The sequence below is a fragment of the Camelina sativa genome, chromosome 12 (genome assembly GCF_030686135.1).
Source record: "Camelina sativa cultivar CO46 ecotype springtype chromosome 12, ASM3068613v1".
Taxonomy (NCBI): Eukaryota; Viridiplantae; Streptophyta; class Magnoliopsida; order Brassicales; family Brassicaceae; genus Camelina; species Camelina sativa.
Window position 1 is genome coordinate 30,127,061 of NC_141891.1, and position 17,695 is coordinate 30,144,755.

At 34.1% G+C, this 17,695-nt stretch overlaps 3 protein-coding genes and 1 pseudogene across 6 annotated transcripts; 2 read left to right on the forward strand and 2 right to left on the reverse strand.

Moving 5' to 3' along the window:
- Nucleotides 1–98: 98 nt before the first annotated feature.
- On the forward strand, nucleotides 99–5,495 carry LOC104732604 (putative disease resistance RPP8-like protein 2). 3 transcript variants are annotated; one of them, XM_087478015.1, is made up of 5 exons: nucleotides 99–516; nucleotides 646–1,503; nucleotides 2,302–3,185; nucleotides 3,313–3,459; nucleotides 3,562–5,495. In XM_087478015.1, the coding sequence occupies exons 2-5, from the start codon at nucleotides 1,490–1,492 to the stop codon at nucleotides 5,232–5,234; spliced, it is 2,718 nt and encodes a 905-aa protein (XP_087334141.1). In that variant the 5' UTR covers nucleotides 99–516; nucleotides 646–1,489; the 3' UTR covers nucleotides 5,235–5,495. The 3 variants fall into 3 exon arrangements, with proteins under 3 accessions (XP_087334141.1, XP_087334142.1, XP_019089600.1); XM_087478016.1 differs by lacking the exons at nucleotides 99–516; nucleotides 646–1,503 and adding an exon at nucleotides 1,804–1,872 and having other exon boundaries at nucleotides 2,299–3,185; XM_019234055.2 differs by lacking the exons at nucleotides 99–516; nucleotides 646–1,503 and adding an exon at nucleotides 1,815–1,872 and having other exon boundaries at nucleotides 2,310–3,185.
- Nucleotides 5,496–5,817: 322 nt separating this feature from the next.
- On the reverse strand, nucleotides 5,818–7,452 carry LOC104733835 (putative helicase MAGATAMA 3). Its single transcript, XM_087478017.1, has 2 exons — nucleotides 6,397–7,452; nucleotides 5,818–6,302 (listed from the first exon to the last, which is right to left on the reverse strand). Exons 1-2 carry the CDS (start codon nucleotides 7,202–7,204, stop codon nucleotides 5,818–5,820), a joined length of 1,293 nt encoding a protein of 430 aa, XP_087334143.1. The 5' UTR covers nucleotides 7,205–7,452.
- Nucleotides 7,453–14,383: 6,931 nt separating this feature from the next.
- On the reverse strand, nucleotides 14,384–15,383 carry LOC104732605 (SWR1 complex subunit 6). Its single transcript, XM_010452169.3, has 4 exons — nucleotides 15,137–15,383; nucleotides 14,954–15,059; nucleotides 14,765–14,871; nucleotides 14,384–14,669 (listed from the first exon to the last, which is right to left on the reverse strand). Exons 1-4 carry the CDS (start codon nucleotides 15,233–15,235, stop codon nucleotides 14,466–14,468), a joined length of 516 nt encoding a protein of 171 aa, XP_010450471.1. The 5' UTR covers nucleotides 15,236–15,383; the 3' UTR covers nucleotides 14,384–14,465.
- A 1,105-nt stretch (nucleotides 15,384–16,488) lies between these two features.
- On the forward strand, nucleotides 16,489–17,615 carry LOC104732606 (uncharacterized; annotated as a pseudogene). Its single transcript, XR_015575552.1, has 5 exons — nucleotides 16,489–16,607; nucleotides 16,709–16,749; nucleotides 17,015–17,083; nucleotides 17,173–17,229; nucleotides 17,333–17,615. The product of XR_015575552.1 is annotated as an uncharacterized LOC104732606 (transcript).
- Nucleotides 17,616–17,695: the final 80 nt, after the last annotated feature.

Below are 17,695 nucleotides of genomic sequence, written 5' to 3' on the forward strand. Positions count from 1 at the left end.
TCGACGAAATGCCTAGCAGAGGATTTGATCGCTTGCATAGCTCTATGGTCAATGGGTTTGTACTGAAGAAAAGATTTTCACAAAGCTCTAGCACGGTTCTGGGAGATGCAGATATCTAGATTCAAATCAGATTAGGTTGCAAGTCCTCGATCGAGCACCTGTGACTTTTCAATTACCACAGTTTTTGTTCATGGCTTTTTGGAAATTCTACTGATAATACAAGTGACATTTTGGCAATTTATTTAGTTTCATACAGGATCTGTTATCTTCTAACAAGGTTAGTGATGTTTGCATCTAGTATCTCCATTGACATTTACATCCAGCTTTCATGACTTGGAATTTTTAACTAACCAAAGAACCCTTACGGACATGATGGTGACAAAACGGATTAAGAAAACACTGTTGATTGCACCAACCTTGTTCCAAAACATCCTTCTAATTACTCGAGTAGGTACCGATCCTGGGATTACATCTGAAGCTGTTGAACCGAGGCCAAAGGCAAGTCATGTTACAGAGGTGAGACGTCAGTTTCTGTTAGTTTTAATCAAAAATCTTTGGCTATTGGTAGACCTTTCAATGATACAACCTTACAAAAACAAACTGGAACGATGATTTTTTTGTTATTGTATATTATGATTGATGTAGGAGTCTTATTGCCGATGTAGTGGTCTAGCTTGGACTGCAGTCGCGAGCTTCTGGGTTTTGGGAATTGATGAGCAAGTTAAATGAAGTACATCGTTGGGAGTGTTTGTTTATGGTATTAGTGTATTACAATCCTTGTTGGAAGATGCAGATACCAAGAAACATGACACTAGTAAAAAGGTGGAAATAAAATAGATGGTTTATGAGGCAGAGGAATAGGTTTTGCTCCCCATGCCCATGAAGTATATATTGGTTCACTTCTGAAAATGCAAGAAGAAGGGTTATAAAATCCGATGCATTTACCATCACCGAGGCACACACCAATTGAGCGAGATGTAGGTTTGATGTAAGGTGCTAAATTTTTCCAGAACCTGAAAACGGATTACAGAATCTCTACTCAGACTGAACATGTGCCGATGCTTTGTCCATTTGTATAACCAGTCAGGTAGTATGAAGATAGCTTCAAGGATGGTACAAAAGATTCTGATGAAGCCCAGTCAAGTTTTGATTGGGGTCTTGCTTCCAGCCTGCATCACTCTTTTGGAACAATACCAAATTAATAGAGAGGTTGTTGAACATGTACATGTTGCAGCTGAATTCAAATTAACACGTATGACGCTCACGGATAGAGAAACCAGTCTGGCTTAGCACGATAGAGATTGGTGATTGGGGGGCACATGTTCATGGCCTGTGTCAGAGCGATTGTATCTACAATGTCATTGAGCTTCATTCTTCTGATTTGGGATCACATGGCTGTGTTGTTGAAGCACTTGCAGGTGATACAAGGATTAAGGTGTGGGACTATCATATCCCATTTTCTTTTCAGAGCATCTTGGAACTTCCACCAATGGTGCAAGCCAGGTTAGAAAATTATCTAGGTCTATACTAAATTACTGATGGATTCATTAGCTGATTCGAGGTAAATGGCTGATGTACCCGTTAGCTCCATTGACTTTAACATCCCAGTTTTTCCAAGACTTTGACATTGCATTAAGCGATGGTATTTGTATAAGTTAGATCCAATGTGACTTCATATTTTAGAGTATTTCTACACGGTTATTATATCCTCATATAAAATTAAGATCCCCAAATTTTTAATTGATTGTTAATGTAGAGATATATGTGAATAACAAGCACGTACTATTCTGCCAATATATAGTCAACCCATCTTTATAAAACTAAACTCACATCTCTTCTTCCAGATAGCCAGAGTGCTGATTCAAAAGAGAGGTGAATGGTGTTATTTACTATTTTGCTGCTTCTTTGATCTGTCTTTTGTACTTGTTTGGGTGAACATGAATCTCTTCTTTATGTTTTGAATTTAATGTTGATACTTGAATCTGCTAGAAGACCTTCTAGATTAAACATATCTTTGATTTACTAAAAAAATTTGTTCACAATCTTGTTTCGCGATCTTAAATCAGTTTCTTTACTGTCAACCTTGAATTGTTTGTATAAACCTTGTTTGTGTTTCCTTCTTTCGTTTACAGAGATGGTATTAATAAGCAAACATACTAATTAACTTCAAGGAAGTTTCATGTCTCACTAGGATGATCTGGACATGATATTTAGAGTAAATGATTTTAGATATTCTTTTCTGAACATCCTTTGGTGTTGCGTGTTCATCATAGTTGATTGTTGACTGCTGTAATGAAGCAGGAAAGCAGTTATGGCTGAAGGAGTTGTGTCCTTTGGAGTTCAGAAGCTTTGGGAGCTCCTGAGTCAAGAATCTGAGCGATTGCAGGGAGTTGATGAGCAAGTTGATGAACTAAGATGTGAGTTGGGAAGGTTACAGTCATTGTTGAAAGATGCAAATGCCAAGAAGCATGATAGTGAAAGGGTGAGAAACTTCTTGGAAGATATCAAGGAAATTGTTTATGATGCTGAGGATATAATCGAAGCCTTTCTTCTGAATGAATTTAGAGGAAAAGAAAAAGGAATAAAGAAGCATGTGAATAGACTTGCTTGCTTCTTAGTGAATCACCGGAAATTTGCTTCAGATATCGAAGACATAACTAAGAGAATCTCTGGGGTGATTGGGGGAATGCAAAGTTTAGGGATACAACAGATTATTGATGGTTGTTCATTATCTCTGCAAGACAGACAAAGGGAGCAAAAGGAGATCCGACAAACGTTTTCTAGCAATTCTGAAAGCTATCTTTTGGGAGTGGAGCAGAGTGTTGAAGAATTGGTTGGTCATTTGGTTCAGAATGATAACATTCACGTGGTTTCTATATCTGGGATGGGCGGTATTGGTAAAACCACTCTAGCTAGACAAGTTTTTCATCATGATGTTGTCCGGCGTCATTTTGATGGTTTCGCGTGGGTCTGTGTTTCACAACAGTTTACACAGAAGCTTGTTTGGCAAAGGATCTTGCAAGAACTTCGACCACATGATGGGGATATTAAAGAGATTGACGAATGCACACTACAAGGTAAACTCTTTCAATTGTTGGAAACTGGTAAATATTTGGTTGTCCTCGATGATGTTTGGAAAGAAGAAGACTGGGACCGAATCAAAGCAGTGTTTTCGTGGAAAAGGGGTAAGTTACATAATGTACATTCTTTTTCTAATTTCACAAGTGATTAATAAAGATACAATATATATTATAATAGCAAGACTCACAAATACCATGTATTCCATAACATGAAGTCATAAATTTTTTGCAGGTTGGAAGATACTACTTACTTCTCGTAATGAAGGTGTTGGGTTACATGCTGATCCAACATGTTTTACCTTTAGACCAAGAATCCTTACTCCCGAACTAAGTTGGAAGCTATGTGAGAAGATAATGTTCCCTAGGAGAGACGAGATTGGTATATTTTCAGATATAAAGCTAAAGAGACCAGAAATTTTGTGAATATTAATTTTGCGGCTGACATCTTAATTTGAAGGTATTATGTTGTGATGTTGTGCAGAATTCAGGGTTGATGAAGAAATGGAAGCCATGGGTAAGAAAATGGTCACATATTGTGGAGGACTACCGTTAGCTGTTAAAGTGCTAGGAGGCTTATTAGCTAGAAAACATACAGTTCCCGAGTGGAAAAGAGTATATGACAATATTGTACCTCAGATCGTAGGAGGATCTAGCTTAGACAACAACAATCTCAATTCGGTATACCGGGTATTGTCACTGAGCTATGAGGATTTGCCAATGCATTTAAAGCATTGCTTCCTTTACCTAGCCCAATGCCCTGAAGATTACGAGATGGATGTGGAGAAATTGTTTAATTACTGGGCTGCGGAAGGAATATTAACACACTATGGATCAACCATCCGAGATAGTGGAGAAGACTACCTAGAGGAGCTAGTGAGGAGAAATATGGTTATTGCTGAAGTAAGCTATTTGACTACGAGAATAAGTTATTGTCAAATGCATGACATGATGAGAGAAATATGTTTATCTAAAGCCAAAGAAGAGAATTTCCTACAAATCATTAAAGTCCCTATATCCACCACAACCACCAATGCCCAATCTCCTTATAGATCTCGCAGACTCGCGGTACATGGTGGTAATGCATTTCATATGCTGGGAAATAAAAGCAATAATAAAGTCAGATCTCTTTTACTTTTTGGCATAAGCTGGGAAGACTTTTGGAAACAGTCAACTCCAGGCTTCCAAGGTTTACCATTGCTAAGAGTGTTGGATCTTTCTTACGTCGAGTTTGAAGGAGGGAGGCTACCTTCCAGCATTGGAGAGCTCATCCACTTGAGATTCTTGAGCTTAGTCTACGCTAAGGTATCTCACCTACCTTCTTCTCTGCGGAATCTAAAGCTTCTGCTCTATTTGAACTTACATGTTGCTGGGAAGTCAGTTCATGTGCCAAATGTTTTGAAAGGGATGCACGAATTGAGATTCCTTTACTTACCTAGTTCATTGCATGATAATACAAATTTGGAATTGGGTAATTTAGTGAACTTGGAGAGATTGTGGTGTTTCTCAACGACTAAGCTCAGGGATCTCTATCTACGTTTCACTGGCGGGTGTGCTTCTGGAACTTTGTCGTCATCTCTCCGTGAATTGAGGGACCTTGAGTTTCTTATTTTAGATGATTCGCAAGAAACTCGTGTGACTTATCAATGGGGAAAATTCGTTCTGGACTTTATTCAACTAAAGGATTTAATGTTGGCGATGCATATGCCAAGGTTTCCTGACATATATCGACTGCCTCCCAACCTTGCACACATGTGGCTAACTGCTTGCAGCTTGGAGGAGGATCCAATGCCGATTTTGGAGAAGTTGCTTCATTTGAAATCGGTTGTATTTAGAAAAGGTGCTTTTGTTGGGAGGAGAATGGTGTGCTCAAAAGGGGGATTTCCTAAATTATGTGCTCTACAACTAAGTGGACAAAAGGAGTTGGAAGAGTGGAGAGTAGAAAAAGGGGCGATGGCATGTCTGGGTACTCTAACTATTGATGATTGCAAAAAGTTAAAAGAGCTTCCGTGTGGGTTCAGATACATAACTTCCTTCAAGGAACTGACAATTTCTGGTATGAAGGAGTGGACGGAGAAATTGGTACCAGGTGGAGAAGATTACTACAAAGTCCAACACATTCCTAGTGTTCAATTTATTGACTCTGGTGAAGAATAAACCGAGGCATGCAAAAAAAGTTTGGTATTGTGTCTAGTTTACTTGCTGTTGCTGATTTTGCATCCTAATGTGAGTGTAAGTCACGTGGACAGACTCAACTAAACTATACATTGTTCTAACTTTCTTTTTACGTTTTAAAGTGAGGTTATCCAGAAGAATCATTACCTACTATCGATTGCGAGTGATGTTAATTATAAGGTGTTGATGTGTAATTTGTCATATCTTATCTACTAATTAAATACGTTATATATCTGTTGCATGTCTCTTTCTCTTTAACCCTAAGTTGTAAGACTTGAAATAATATTTTGCTTGAACCATCTTTTCTTTTTCTCCTCTATGACTTGGAAGCCATAGCCATAGTTTTGTTACCTGGGTTTATTTTAACTTGATTATCCTTACTGCCAAGTTCACTTACCGCCAAGGATCATTATGCTGCAACGTAATCCTCATAACTTGAGGATTATACAAACAAGTTTACTTGTGATGAATGCAAACACAGAATTCTTCATTGGAGAATTACATAGATGAAACTCTCTTACAAATTAGCGATAAAAAATAGTAAAGTGTACTAATTATCTAGCATTTATCTTCTCCCTTTCTTTTTGTTCCAGAGTGTACTTAAACGTGTGCACACATCAGACTTGTCAACCTTGAGCAGAGCATCATCATTCATGGCACCTCTCAACCTCTTATCATCTTTAGCATCATAGAAGCATTTGCGTCTCTTCGAGTCCCTTATGAGTTCTGCCCAAATCGAACCACTCTGAGACAGTGTTGACTCATTTCCAATCACCCATAAACAGTGCCTTGCTCGAGTTAGTGCCACATTGGCTCTTTGACGGTTAGTGAGAAACCCGACCTTCCCGTTACCGTTACTTCTAACAGTGGATATGATGATAATGTCTTCTTCTCCTCCTTGAAACCCATCTACAGACCGAACATTCAAAGTGAAAAGATGATCTGATAAGGAACTGTACTTATCTCCTATTCTCTCTTGGATTGCTCTGACTTGTCCTTTATAAGGTGTAACTACTCCAACACTCATCTTTATCTTTCTTTCACTTGAAACTGTTTCAGAATTAAGCAAAACTAATTATAAAGAATACTAGGAGATTAACAAGTACATCAAATGATCAAAAGCAATAAAGACTAGGGTGTATACCTTTGAAAAGATTGGATACGATTTCAGAAATCACAGCAGCTTCAACCATGTTTTTAGGACTATGTCCATCACCAAAATCTTCTTTTCCACGTCCAACATTGATAAAAGAGAATGAACCAAACATGTTTCCTTGAAGAAACCGCTTTTCGTAATTGCTTTCTTGAACATTCGCAGCATCTGTGATTCTTCCATCATAGAACTCTCTGTTGGGAAAACGACTTATGGAAGGATGCATTCGGTATTGGACATTGAGCAAGTGTTTGCTATGGCCAAGTAGAACCAATCTCTCGAACAAGCTTCTTCCAAATTTTGCCTTCTCGCATTCATCGTTATGAACCAGTGCATGTAACTGAAACTCATCTCCTAGTAGAACAGCATGACGCAGTCCTTGAAGTTGCAATGCAGCAACTGATTCACATTCCTTAAGCTGAGCCGCTTCGTCAACTACAAGAAATTCTACATTTCCTGTACTTTCCCCACTCATTTCGGCAGCACATGAAGCTGTACAGAAGATTACATGCGCGTTCTGTAGACAAAATCTCCTAATACCTTCTTCATTTTCAAAAGCGTCTGGAACCTTAAAACGTTCCGAAATCACTCTTATAGCTTGAATGCAATCAACACTGATGATTCTTTTGAAACTTCTCTTCTTGGAATCAAGTGTAGAAGAATTCTCTTGCAAGAAACATCTAATACGGTGAAGAGCTTGGCGGGCTTCTATCATTTTCTGAACGAAAGACTCAGGCAGATGGGTGCACAAATCAACCATATCTTTCTCCAGTTCTTCAGTTAAGCCACTAAATTCCATCTTCACAAACTCTCCAAATGTAGGAATGTTTATAACTTCTTGCTTCTTGTTGTCAGATTCTTCCTTAATCTTTTCACCTTCTTCCTTAATCTTTTCAACTTTTTCCTTCTTCTTCTTCTTCTTCTTTTTCAATTCACGTACACATTCCTTGAACTCGGCCTCTGTGTTCTCAAGAAAATGTATCAGTGACTCCAATCTCTGCCTCCATCCATTAGGTGACGAAAACAGCTTCTGAAATATACTGATGCGTTGATCAAGAAACACACCGCAAAGATCATCATCATTTTTTATCCCCATTCTGATGTGGTTACCAGCTAAAACAATATTCCCCAAACCATAACTGGCATGTTCTGAAGATGTCTTTGATAAAGCCAATAGCCTCGATGTTACGTCTACAACAGCTGTGTTTGTAGGAGCACACACAACTGTTTTGCACCTTAGTTTGAGAAGGGCAAAAACAAGAGTCGCAACCGTCTTTGTTTTGCCTGTTCAGGAGGTCCCCATATTAGCTTCACACTCCTCTTATGTTTACAGTTTCTTGCCTCAAGGCAACTCAAGATTGCAGATTTTTGGGAAGAGTTCATGTTCGTCGAACGGATTATATCCAAAACATTTTGTCCCAAATTCCTAGAAGAACCAGTTTGCTCTTTACCCTGAAATCCACAATTGACAAACCAAAACATTAACTTGAGGGACTACAGAGAGGAGAAAATGATATGTTTTGATATGATACATTTGAAATCAAGAGAATTAAGAGCATTTCTTATATACATACCGCTGTATTTGGCTGAAGAACACTCTTGATGAGATCAACGTTGGGAGCTTCATGGTGCAAAGCATTCCATATACGACTGTTCGTAGTTGGATTCATAAGAAAAACACCAAAACCAAATGAACTTTTCTCATCATGGGATATTAATCTTGGAAAAATAATAGAGATATCTGGATCTCTTTGTCTCTTTTTGTCTGAGATTTTGGGATGATTATCGACAAACACATAGGCAAGAAGCAATGGGTTCAAGTCACGGTAACTTCTTGGTCTTGTCTTTGTGAGAGCTAGGAGATCTCCACAATGTGGCTGGTAGTTTGCTTTATTCTCTCCATCCATTAATCTTAGAGTGTGTAGATAACTGTTGCAACTTCCACTTGATTCCCTTGTACTTTTCTCCAAGAAACTTAATTGAAAGAGAGGAGCTTTCGACAAAGATTTGAAGCTTAAGCACAAAGCCGTTCGCGTTTCTTCAAGTAGGTGAGGAACAAAACACTTAAAGTATTCATCAGTAGAACTAAACCTGTCAGGTATTGTCTTTATCTGTTACAGAACCATTGATTATTAGAAGAACCAAAAGATGTGATCCAAGGAATAAAGGGTTACGAGAAACGAGAAAAACCTTATCCTTGTAGAGATCTTTGTTGAGGATATCTTTGATGGACCAAGAAAAGATCCAATCAAGTAGACTTGTTATCTCCTTTCTTCCCATGATCTTTCCACGTTTAGTACTAACTTTCTTACCTGCGATATTACATAACAAAGAACAAGCCAAAGATAAGTACAGAAAAACAAGAGTGAAAAGCCGAGTGATGTTAATAGATCTCTAAAGATGTGATTTGTCTTACAAGGGAAGTAGATAGAGTGATAGGTAGGTAGTGAAGCTGCTTGAAGAAGAGTGTAGTAGAAATCAACAAAAGCAAAGAGAGACCACAACGACAAGTGTGGAGAATATAAGGAAGAAGAAGTCGAAAGGTCTAGCTAGAATTTGAAGAGTCTTTATTTTTATTTTTATTTTCACCAATTTACATAAGGGGGAATTTGAAAATAGCACTTTTAACAACACAAAAAAATGTGAAACACAAAACGAAAATACCACTTCGTTTGCTAGAGACACATTTGTTTTTTTGCCAGCCTCTTGTCCCAGTCTCCTACCCCTTTCTGATTAAGTTAACTAGGGGCTTTTCCACGCAACGCGTGGATTGTGGTGTAGTTGGCATTTTCTTGTTTTTTTTTTTGTCTTTTTCATTTTCTCTTTTGTATTATTTCGTTTTAATTAGGCATATACGGGCTTTGCCGTCACTTTTATTTATACACTATATGTTTATACCATTTCGTTCAGATGTGTATAATTGTGGCGTTTATTTTTTATGAATTATGAAGATGTTGTTTCTTGCTTTTGAGGATCCAATCTTATCATTGACTGATATTGTTTCCAATACATTTATTGTATTATAGATTTTCTAATTAACTGCTTATGTAAACTCTTCATGTTGCAATAATAAGTTATTTTTTTAAAATATCTTCTGTGTAAGTGATTATGTTTGTATGCCCATGTTTTGGTCTAATATCAATAAGATCGTTTCTGTTTTTCTTTAGTTGGCTTTGAAACCAATATTCAGTTAAGCAAATAATGGGTCGAATTATGGTGTTAATAAGTAATATAAATTCTTATGTATATATATTGTATATATGTGACTATAAATTTAGCTAACTAAAAGATTATGTAATATTTAAATACAATCTTGAACATATATGAATATTTTTTTATTTGTGGGAGGAATGTATGAAATTATTGGATAGAAGTTATTTTTGAGTTAAATGATCTTTAATGTCTTTAAAGTGAGTTAAATATTAATAAATTTTTATATGTGTCTTGACTTTTTTAAAAAGGAATACCAAGTGTTTCCTTCCAAATTTGAAGTGATATAGTATTTTAGTTTTCTTATATGATTTTATGAACTTCAATGTAAAAGTTTTTCAAAGTAATAAGTACACTCACTGATTGAATCATAAAATTTGGAGAAATGTTTATTTCGTTTAATCATCTGCTCTTTTAAATAAATTAAATAAGTATGTTGTTATTCCTACAAATAGGATAACATATATTATAGTTTAACCATGGAGTTAAGCAATGGAAATGTAACTTGTGATTGCAAGACAAAATGCTTATATGTTACATATTGATCGTTTAAAAATGAATAGGAACATCTAATTCTCAAATAAAGTTGATTGTTTTGTTAAAACCAACATATGTGAATTTATATAACTATGCAAATTTAAAAAGTAAATATGAATAGATTAGAAAGGCAAGAAATATAAAAGAAATAGTTTTTTATATAAATAAAATAAAAATTGAAAACAATGTTAAATATATATAATACTTTCTACATTAAAATATAGAATCAAACTCTTACAAGTTACAACACATATGAGATATAACAACATTTGATATTGGTAGGAGAGGAGGAGAGAATGTTTACTATAAGATGGTAATCCAAATTAGATAATGGAGATGAATCTTTAAAAAATAGAACAATGTAATATCTATATATATAATACTTTCTAAATTAAAATATAGAATCAAACTCTTACAACACATATGAGATATAACAACATTTGATATTGGTGGGAGAGGAAGAGATAATGATTACTTATAAGATAATAATCCAAATTAGATAAAGGAGATCAATCTTTTAAAATAAAAACAATGTAAAATATATATCATGTAGTCTCTAAAATTAAAATTTAGCATTAACAATTTACAATGATATATATTTTTTTTCTTTTACAACCTATACAACAAAAATAAGAAATCAAAAATAACAAAAAAAACGAAAAATGATTTGAGGTATTGTAGAAGAGAATGAGAGAATGTGAAAATGAGATAGTAAAATAATGTCAATATGAGAGAATGATAGATTGAGAGAATGCTTATTTATATGATAAGAAATGATGGAAGTTACATTTAGAACTATGGAGTTACAATAGTAATTTATTGTGTTTGAATAAAATTGAGTGGTAGAATATGATTAATGCATAATTTATTTTATTTTCAGTTATAATTTTATTTTAATGTGTGAGTTAAATGTATTGTGTTTATTGGATCTTAAATATTGTTTAAAGCAATTAGAAAGCAAATAAAAAAAATTAGAAAACAATAAATGAAAATCAACCAATAAGGAGATACCAAAACCTTACTTTTATATATATAATATATTGCTTTAAACTTTGAAATGAGAAATATATTATAAACAATAATTTTACATGAGAAATATATTAATTTAGCTAACCAAAATATGAATATAAGTTTAGCCAACCAAAATAAATAAAAAATATTAAAATTTAACCAAAAATAATTTCTCTTGAAAGATAATAAGTTAGTAGAAGGAATGAATTAATGTACAATTATTGGATAGGAGTTACATTTGAGTTAAATGGAGTTACATGTCTTTAATTATAAATAAATATTTTAATTTTTTATAACCTAAAATAAAAGGAATACCAAGTGGCTGAATCAAAATTCACATGATTTGGTTGTTTGTTGATATAAACTCAACACTTACACATAATATTTCAAAATAAAAAATATTACTTTTTAAGTGACAAACTAAATTATTTTTCTTATAAAATTATATGAATTCTTCAATCTCAATAATTTTTAAAATTCCAAGGATAACTTATATTTTTTTGGTTTTCACTCATCAATTTAATTTATAGTGCTAGATTTCATACTAATGGTTTCATCTTTAGAGAATTTAGTGAAATGATATTTTTAAAATTATATTTTATTTTTATATTTAAGTTCCAGTTGAATATGTTTTGTTTTTTGGATCATTTTTTATTTTGATTAAAGACACAAAAAAGCAATTGTTTAGTTATGTTCTTTTTGTTTTCAAAAACCTCAAATCATAAAAAAAAAAATATATATTATATTGATATCTGCAGATTTAACAATTGGATCACAAAACAAAATAGTCTTTATAAATGGATAAATGGATAATTATATTGATCTTTAAATATTATATTGATCTTTATAAATTATTGAAAATGATACATGAATATGTGAGATAACCAAAGACATAATAGATAATTACATATGGATCATTTCAACTTTATGATCTTATTGTGTGGTGAATATTGTCAAGAAGTATGAAAATAATGACTTATAAGATGTTAATATAAAATAGAAAATGGAGATAAGCATTTTAAAAGATTAAAATAAATATATAAGATATACATATCATACAAACTCTAAAACTAAGCTTTTACAATGATATTTGATTTGATTTTTTATAACCTATATAACAACAATAAAAAAAATAAAACAAAACAAAAAAGAGATTTGAGAGTAGTGGAAGAAGATGAGAGAATGAAAGAGTGATAGACTAAGAGAATAAAATAATGAGTATTTATAGGAAGAGAAATGATGAAAAATTACATTTAGAAAAATGAGAGTTACAATTCTAATTTATTGTTTTGTTTTAATACAATTGATTAATACAACTTAGTGGAGAAATAAAGTTAATGAATAATTTATAGGAGAAGGTATAAAGATTTCAGTTTTATATTATGTGAGTTAAATGTAAAAATTAATTGTTTTAAATTTGTGTTTTAATATAAATTTTTTTATTTATTAAAATTGCATTGCCAAGTGGACCAATAAGGAGAGACTGAAACTCTACTTTTATAAAAATGATTATTCTTTTCCAATTTTAATTAAAACTAGGTGACTACAATTTTTTTTTTTAAACAACTAAAAATGTATATAGTATTTGTTTTCAAATGTAAGAATTAAAAAAAAAAAAGGTTTATAGCATAGAATTTCGTTTAGTGTTTAATTGTTTATTAAACTTTTCCTAAAAATTGATATATATATATATATATATATATATATATACTTTTTGCTTTCGTTTTAATTTATTTGTAGTGTATTTTTTTGTATTAATATTTGGAAGTAATGCATTTGAACGATAATTTGTGATAGAATGCCCAAAACGTGGCTATCTGGTTGATTATAGCATCTCAAACGTGGAACATAGTGTAAAAATATGAAACTAGTCTTTTACGAAATGTGATCCTGTCCCAAACATGGAATTGGTAAATAATGGTTATCTGCCAAAAGAAAATCATTCACTCACTCTTTTTACGTGTTTGTCTTCTCTTCTCTCTATCGTATTGGCTGGTTTCTTCTACAACCTTTGCCCTTTCCCAGTTTCTCTGCGTATCCAACCTGCATCCAATTGGGCAACACAACTCATTCGTTTACATTCCGGACTCTATTCCATTACTAGCAAATTTACAAATTCTGGTTCCCTCTTCTCTCCGGCATTCTCTTTTAAAGCTTTTACTACTCACATTTGCCTAGATGAATGCCATTTTTTTATCTTTGTAATTTCTCCACTCTTGAAATCTTTACTACGAATGGAATCACAAACTCTGTTGCTCAACCTTAACAGTCTCCTAATCATTCTTCACTCATTCTAGGCAGACAAACTTTTATTGGGCAATAAGGAAATGCTTTACCTTTTAATGGTAATGTGCTGCAGAATAATGCTAATCCCAGTTCACCTATGGTTTCCCCCATGTCTTGATGTGCCTTCACAAGGGATTCTGCCTACAAAAAGAATCCACAAAAGGTTTGTTCCAAGCAGGATATATACTACATACTGACAGAATGATGCATATTTCAATTAACAAGGATGATATGTTACCTCTTGGTGAGTCATTGATAATTCAAAGCTCAAGATCATGCATCTTTTCCTTCTTTTCCAAAAATTCTTCATCGTTTTCAACAACTGGTCACCAAGATGGTTTGTTCCATCCCAGTCATTAGAATCTGGTTGCCTCAACTCCTTGAATCCGTATCTCCTCTGGCAGGTTGAATTACCTCATGCACTAGACTGGCGGAGGCTCCGCTGTCACCAAACAACCATAATATCCAACATCCTAGAGGCCACATCAGTGCTCATTGGTAGCGGCAAATTCCCTTGCACCTGAATAAACACTTTCAACTCATCATTGTTCCTGATAGGAGGGTGTGAACATAGCCTGCGCAAGTATTTCTCCAATGCAACACTTCTTTGCTCCACAAAGTGTTGTTTCTGTCAACTCTAAAGAAAAATGAAGACGAAACAGAAGGACCAGCACAGGTTCTAGAGAGTTTCATTGCATCCAGCGAAGAATTGGAGGTTAGAAATCACATCTTTGAGGCAATGAAATCGTGGATGACAGCAGATACGGCACGTAAAACAGTCATAATGCAACAGAGAGTCCTACATGAGTTTCTTCAGAACTGTAAATCTAAGGGAAAGCTACCGGAAACACTCAAGCAGCAATTGTCCCATGTTTGATATTTTATCATATTAACACTTTAGAGAAAGAGCGCTGCTTCTCTTTGCTATTTCCACTTTAAGACAGAACAAGGATATTGATTGATCGACATTTCAAATACACTTCGAAAACTTATGTTACATTGATCTTCACTCTTTCCTATGCAACAAATTTCTGACAACGAGTATCCTTGTGAATGTTTTGGCAACGAACAGAACAAAACCTCATCCCACATAAACAACAATTGTAGCCTGCAATGTAACCACAAACCGAGCAGAAATGGCGACGAGAAGACGAGCTCGAAGGTCCAACGGCTGCTTTCAAGTAAGTCGGAACATGCGCCGGTAAAGACTCCAAATTTGCCTAAAACAGAAGATGATTCTTAGAACCAAAACTCTAATGACTAAGCTTAGCCACAAAACTAACTAACTAACAAAAAAAGTGTATTAGTTAGTTACCTCCTGCAAAAGCTCAAGGAAAGATTTAGGAGCTCTACGAGCTTCTAAAGCTTTAGCTTGTCGAGTTTTACGCTTTGATCCTTTGTGTTGCTTCTTCTGTACGTAACCTACCAACCCAAAAAATGCAGAGATTAAACTACTAACTACAGATTCACACAGAGAGATATCTTCAAATGTGAAACTACTAACCAAGATCATCGTCTTCATCAAGAGAAGCTTCTTCATCATCGTTCACATCTACCACTTCAATAGCACCATTGTCGTTCTCTAAAGCCTCTAGCCGAGCTATAGCAGCCTACAATTAACCATTTTTAAAACACGATTCAATTTTTTTTTCCCCTAAAACACAAGAAAAAGTGATTCAATCTTCACCTGAGTACGATTGTCATTGCTTGTAAGAGCCGCCGCCATCTTCGTAGCAACCTTACGAGTCCGATTCGATACTCGACGATTCGTCATCTCTTCCTCCATCTCGGAAAAATTATCAGTTCACCGGCGACGATGGAAGCGCAGCGACGGTAAAATTGTATTCTGCGGTGTCTCTTTTTTTAGGTTATATTTTCTTAGAAATAGTCAGATCGGTCCATTGGGCCTAATGTTTTAACAAATTACCAAAGCCCGAAGTAAAAGTGAAAAGCCTGCTTCTATATTGGAATTTTATTAGAGCATGTGCATCAGCATACCCACACACCGTCCCACATAATAAAGCATTTAATTTTAAATCGAAATGAATTTAATAAGGAAGACAAGTATCTACATATGGGACGTATTTTCGTCCGTCCTTCAAGAAATGTGGCGGGCTCTTATTGGTTGCTGTCGTTTGGGCGAGGGTTTAGGGAAAAAATCGTGGTCTCGAGACTTTTATTTTCTCTCCATTTCTCTTTCTTTACTCTCTCTCTCTACGGCAATTTGATTCCGAAGGCCGATCTCCTTGAAAATTGGCTAAAGCAAAGGCAAATCCAAAGGTACTAGGGCTTACGATTCTCCAATTCTATTGAAATATCTCTGCTTGAACTTGTAGATGCAGATTTTTGGGTATCACTTTTCAATGATTTTTTAATGGTTTTCGTAGACAAAGTAGTTATTTGGTTTAGTTCGAATTTTGAACTTCAATGGATTTAAAGTCTTGATTTTTAGATTCTGGGTATGAGCTTATTAGAGTTCTTAGTTGTTTATTTGATGTTTTAGAACATATAATTAAGGGGGGTGTATTCAAACCATGATTTTGGAGAATTTGATGGGATTTAGAAAATTTAGAATTTTGATAGATTTTAGGGAAGTTCATATGATTTTCTGTAAAATTCTTTCAAATCCCACCTAAAACCATGAGATTTGGATTTCTGTATTTTTAACTAAACAAATCCTCCAGAATCCTAAAAACTATTAAAATCCTAATCTACAAAACTGTTTTGAATAACAGTGGATTTTAAAGTAGATTTTTAAATCATCAGTTAAATAACAAGGGATTTTAATGGATTTTAAAGTAGAATTTTAAATCATCAGTTCAATGACATTGGATTTTAATAGAATTTTTGAAATTCATGATTGAATAACATATAATTTGTAAGTTTCACACAAATCACTTAAAATGTCAAGTTGAATACACCCCCCCTAAGTCTTGGATGACATTGATGGAGATATCAAGCTTAAAGATGTTTACTTTACTTAATTCGTTTTAGCAAAAAATTTTTTTTTTTTGGGGTGTCTTGTGTTTAAAAAAGGTTTTGTAATGAAGAAATCTCGAGAAAGTGGTTTCTTGTTCTGTGGTTTGTGTGGGACGATGCTGACAGAAATGCTAAATCTCGAGAATGTCCACTTTGCAAAACAACGAGAAATGCTAAAGGTATCCATGAAGTTCTCTATTATCAAATGCAAACAGTTTTTGTTTATTTGTTTCTTTGTCTCTTGGGTTAATTTTGTTATTTTTGCTTTTATTGTTTTCAGATATCATTGACAAGAACATAGCTTACACAGTTTCTGCTGAAGTATGTTTCTTTGTTGCATCGTATAATATGTATGTTATTCATAAGCTGTGTTGTGTAAATTTGTTTCTATTTCACAGAGTCGTGATGATTTCTATGCTCTTTATTTGTGTTAGTCCATTGTTATTAGGCTATGAACACACACAATGAAAACAATCATTTCCTGCTATGTAGTTAGTTTCAGGCTTGAACATTTGGAGACTGTTTTTTTGCAAGAACATTGTATCATGAACATTAGTATACAACTCATGCTCTTTGCTTATTACAGGATATCAGAAGAGAATTAGGAATATCTCTGTTTGGTGAAAAGACGCAGGAAGAAGCAGAGCTACCAAAGGTTTGTAATAAGATAACAGATCTTTCACACGTTTTTTTCTTTCTCAATCCATGGCTTGTGATGTTGATGGATGATTCGTCTCTTTGCAGATCAAAAAGGCTTGCGAGAAATGCCATCACCCAGAGCTTGTATACACAACCAGACAGGTATGATACTCCAGTTTTTTTTTAATTATGTGGTTTCAAGTTCTTGTCTTCTTTGATTCAACTTCAAAGAATTGTGTTCATGGGATATTTCTGGTTTTTGCAGACGAGATCAGCTGATGAAGGACAAACAACATACTACGCTTGCCCCAATTGTAGTCATAGATTCACAGAAGGTTGAGGTTATAATCATCTCTCCAGCATGTGATTCAGATTTCACGGGAGCATACCAGTTTTGTTTCTTACATCAATATTATCTATCAACTTTCATATCCATTGTGATCATTAGAACCTTATGTGTAGTTTCTTGCATTTATGTTACGATCTCATACATTCAATTTTGTAATTTTCTTATGTTTTTAATGTCATTGTTATATGTTTTATTTTAATTAAAACTTTAATATGTTTTTACTTATTAATTTAGATTAATTACTTTTTAAAATTAAAAATATTATTATTTTTTCCAAGG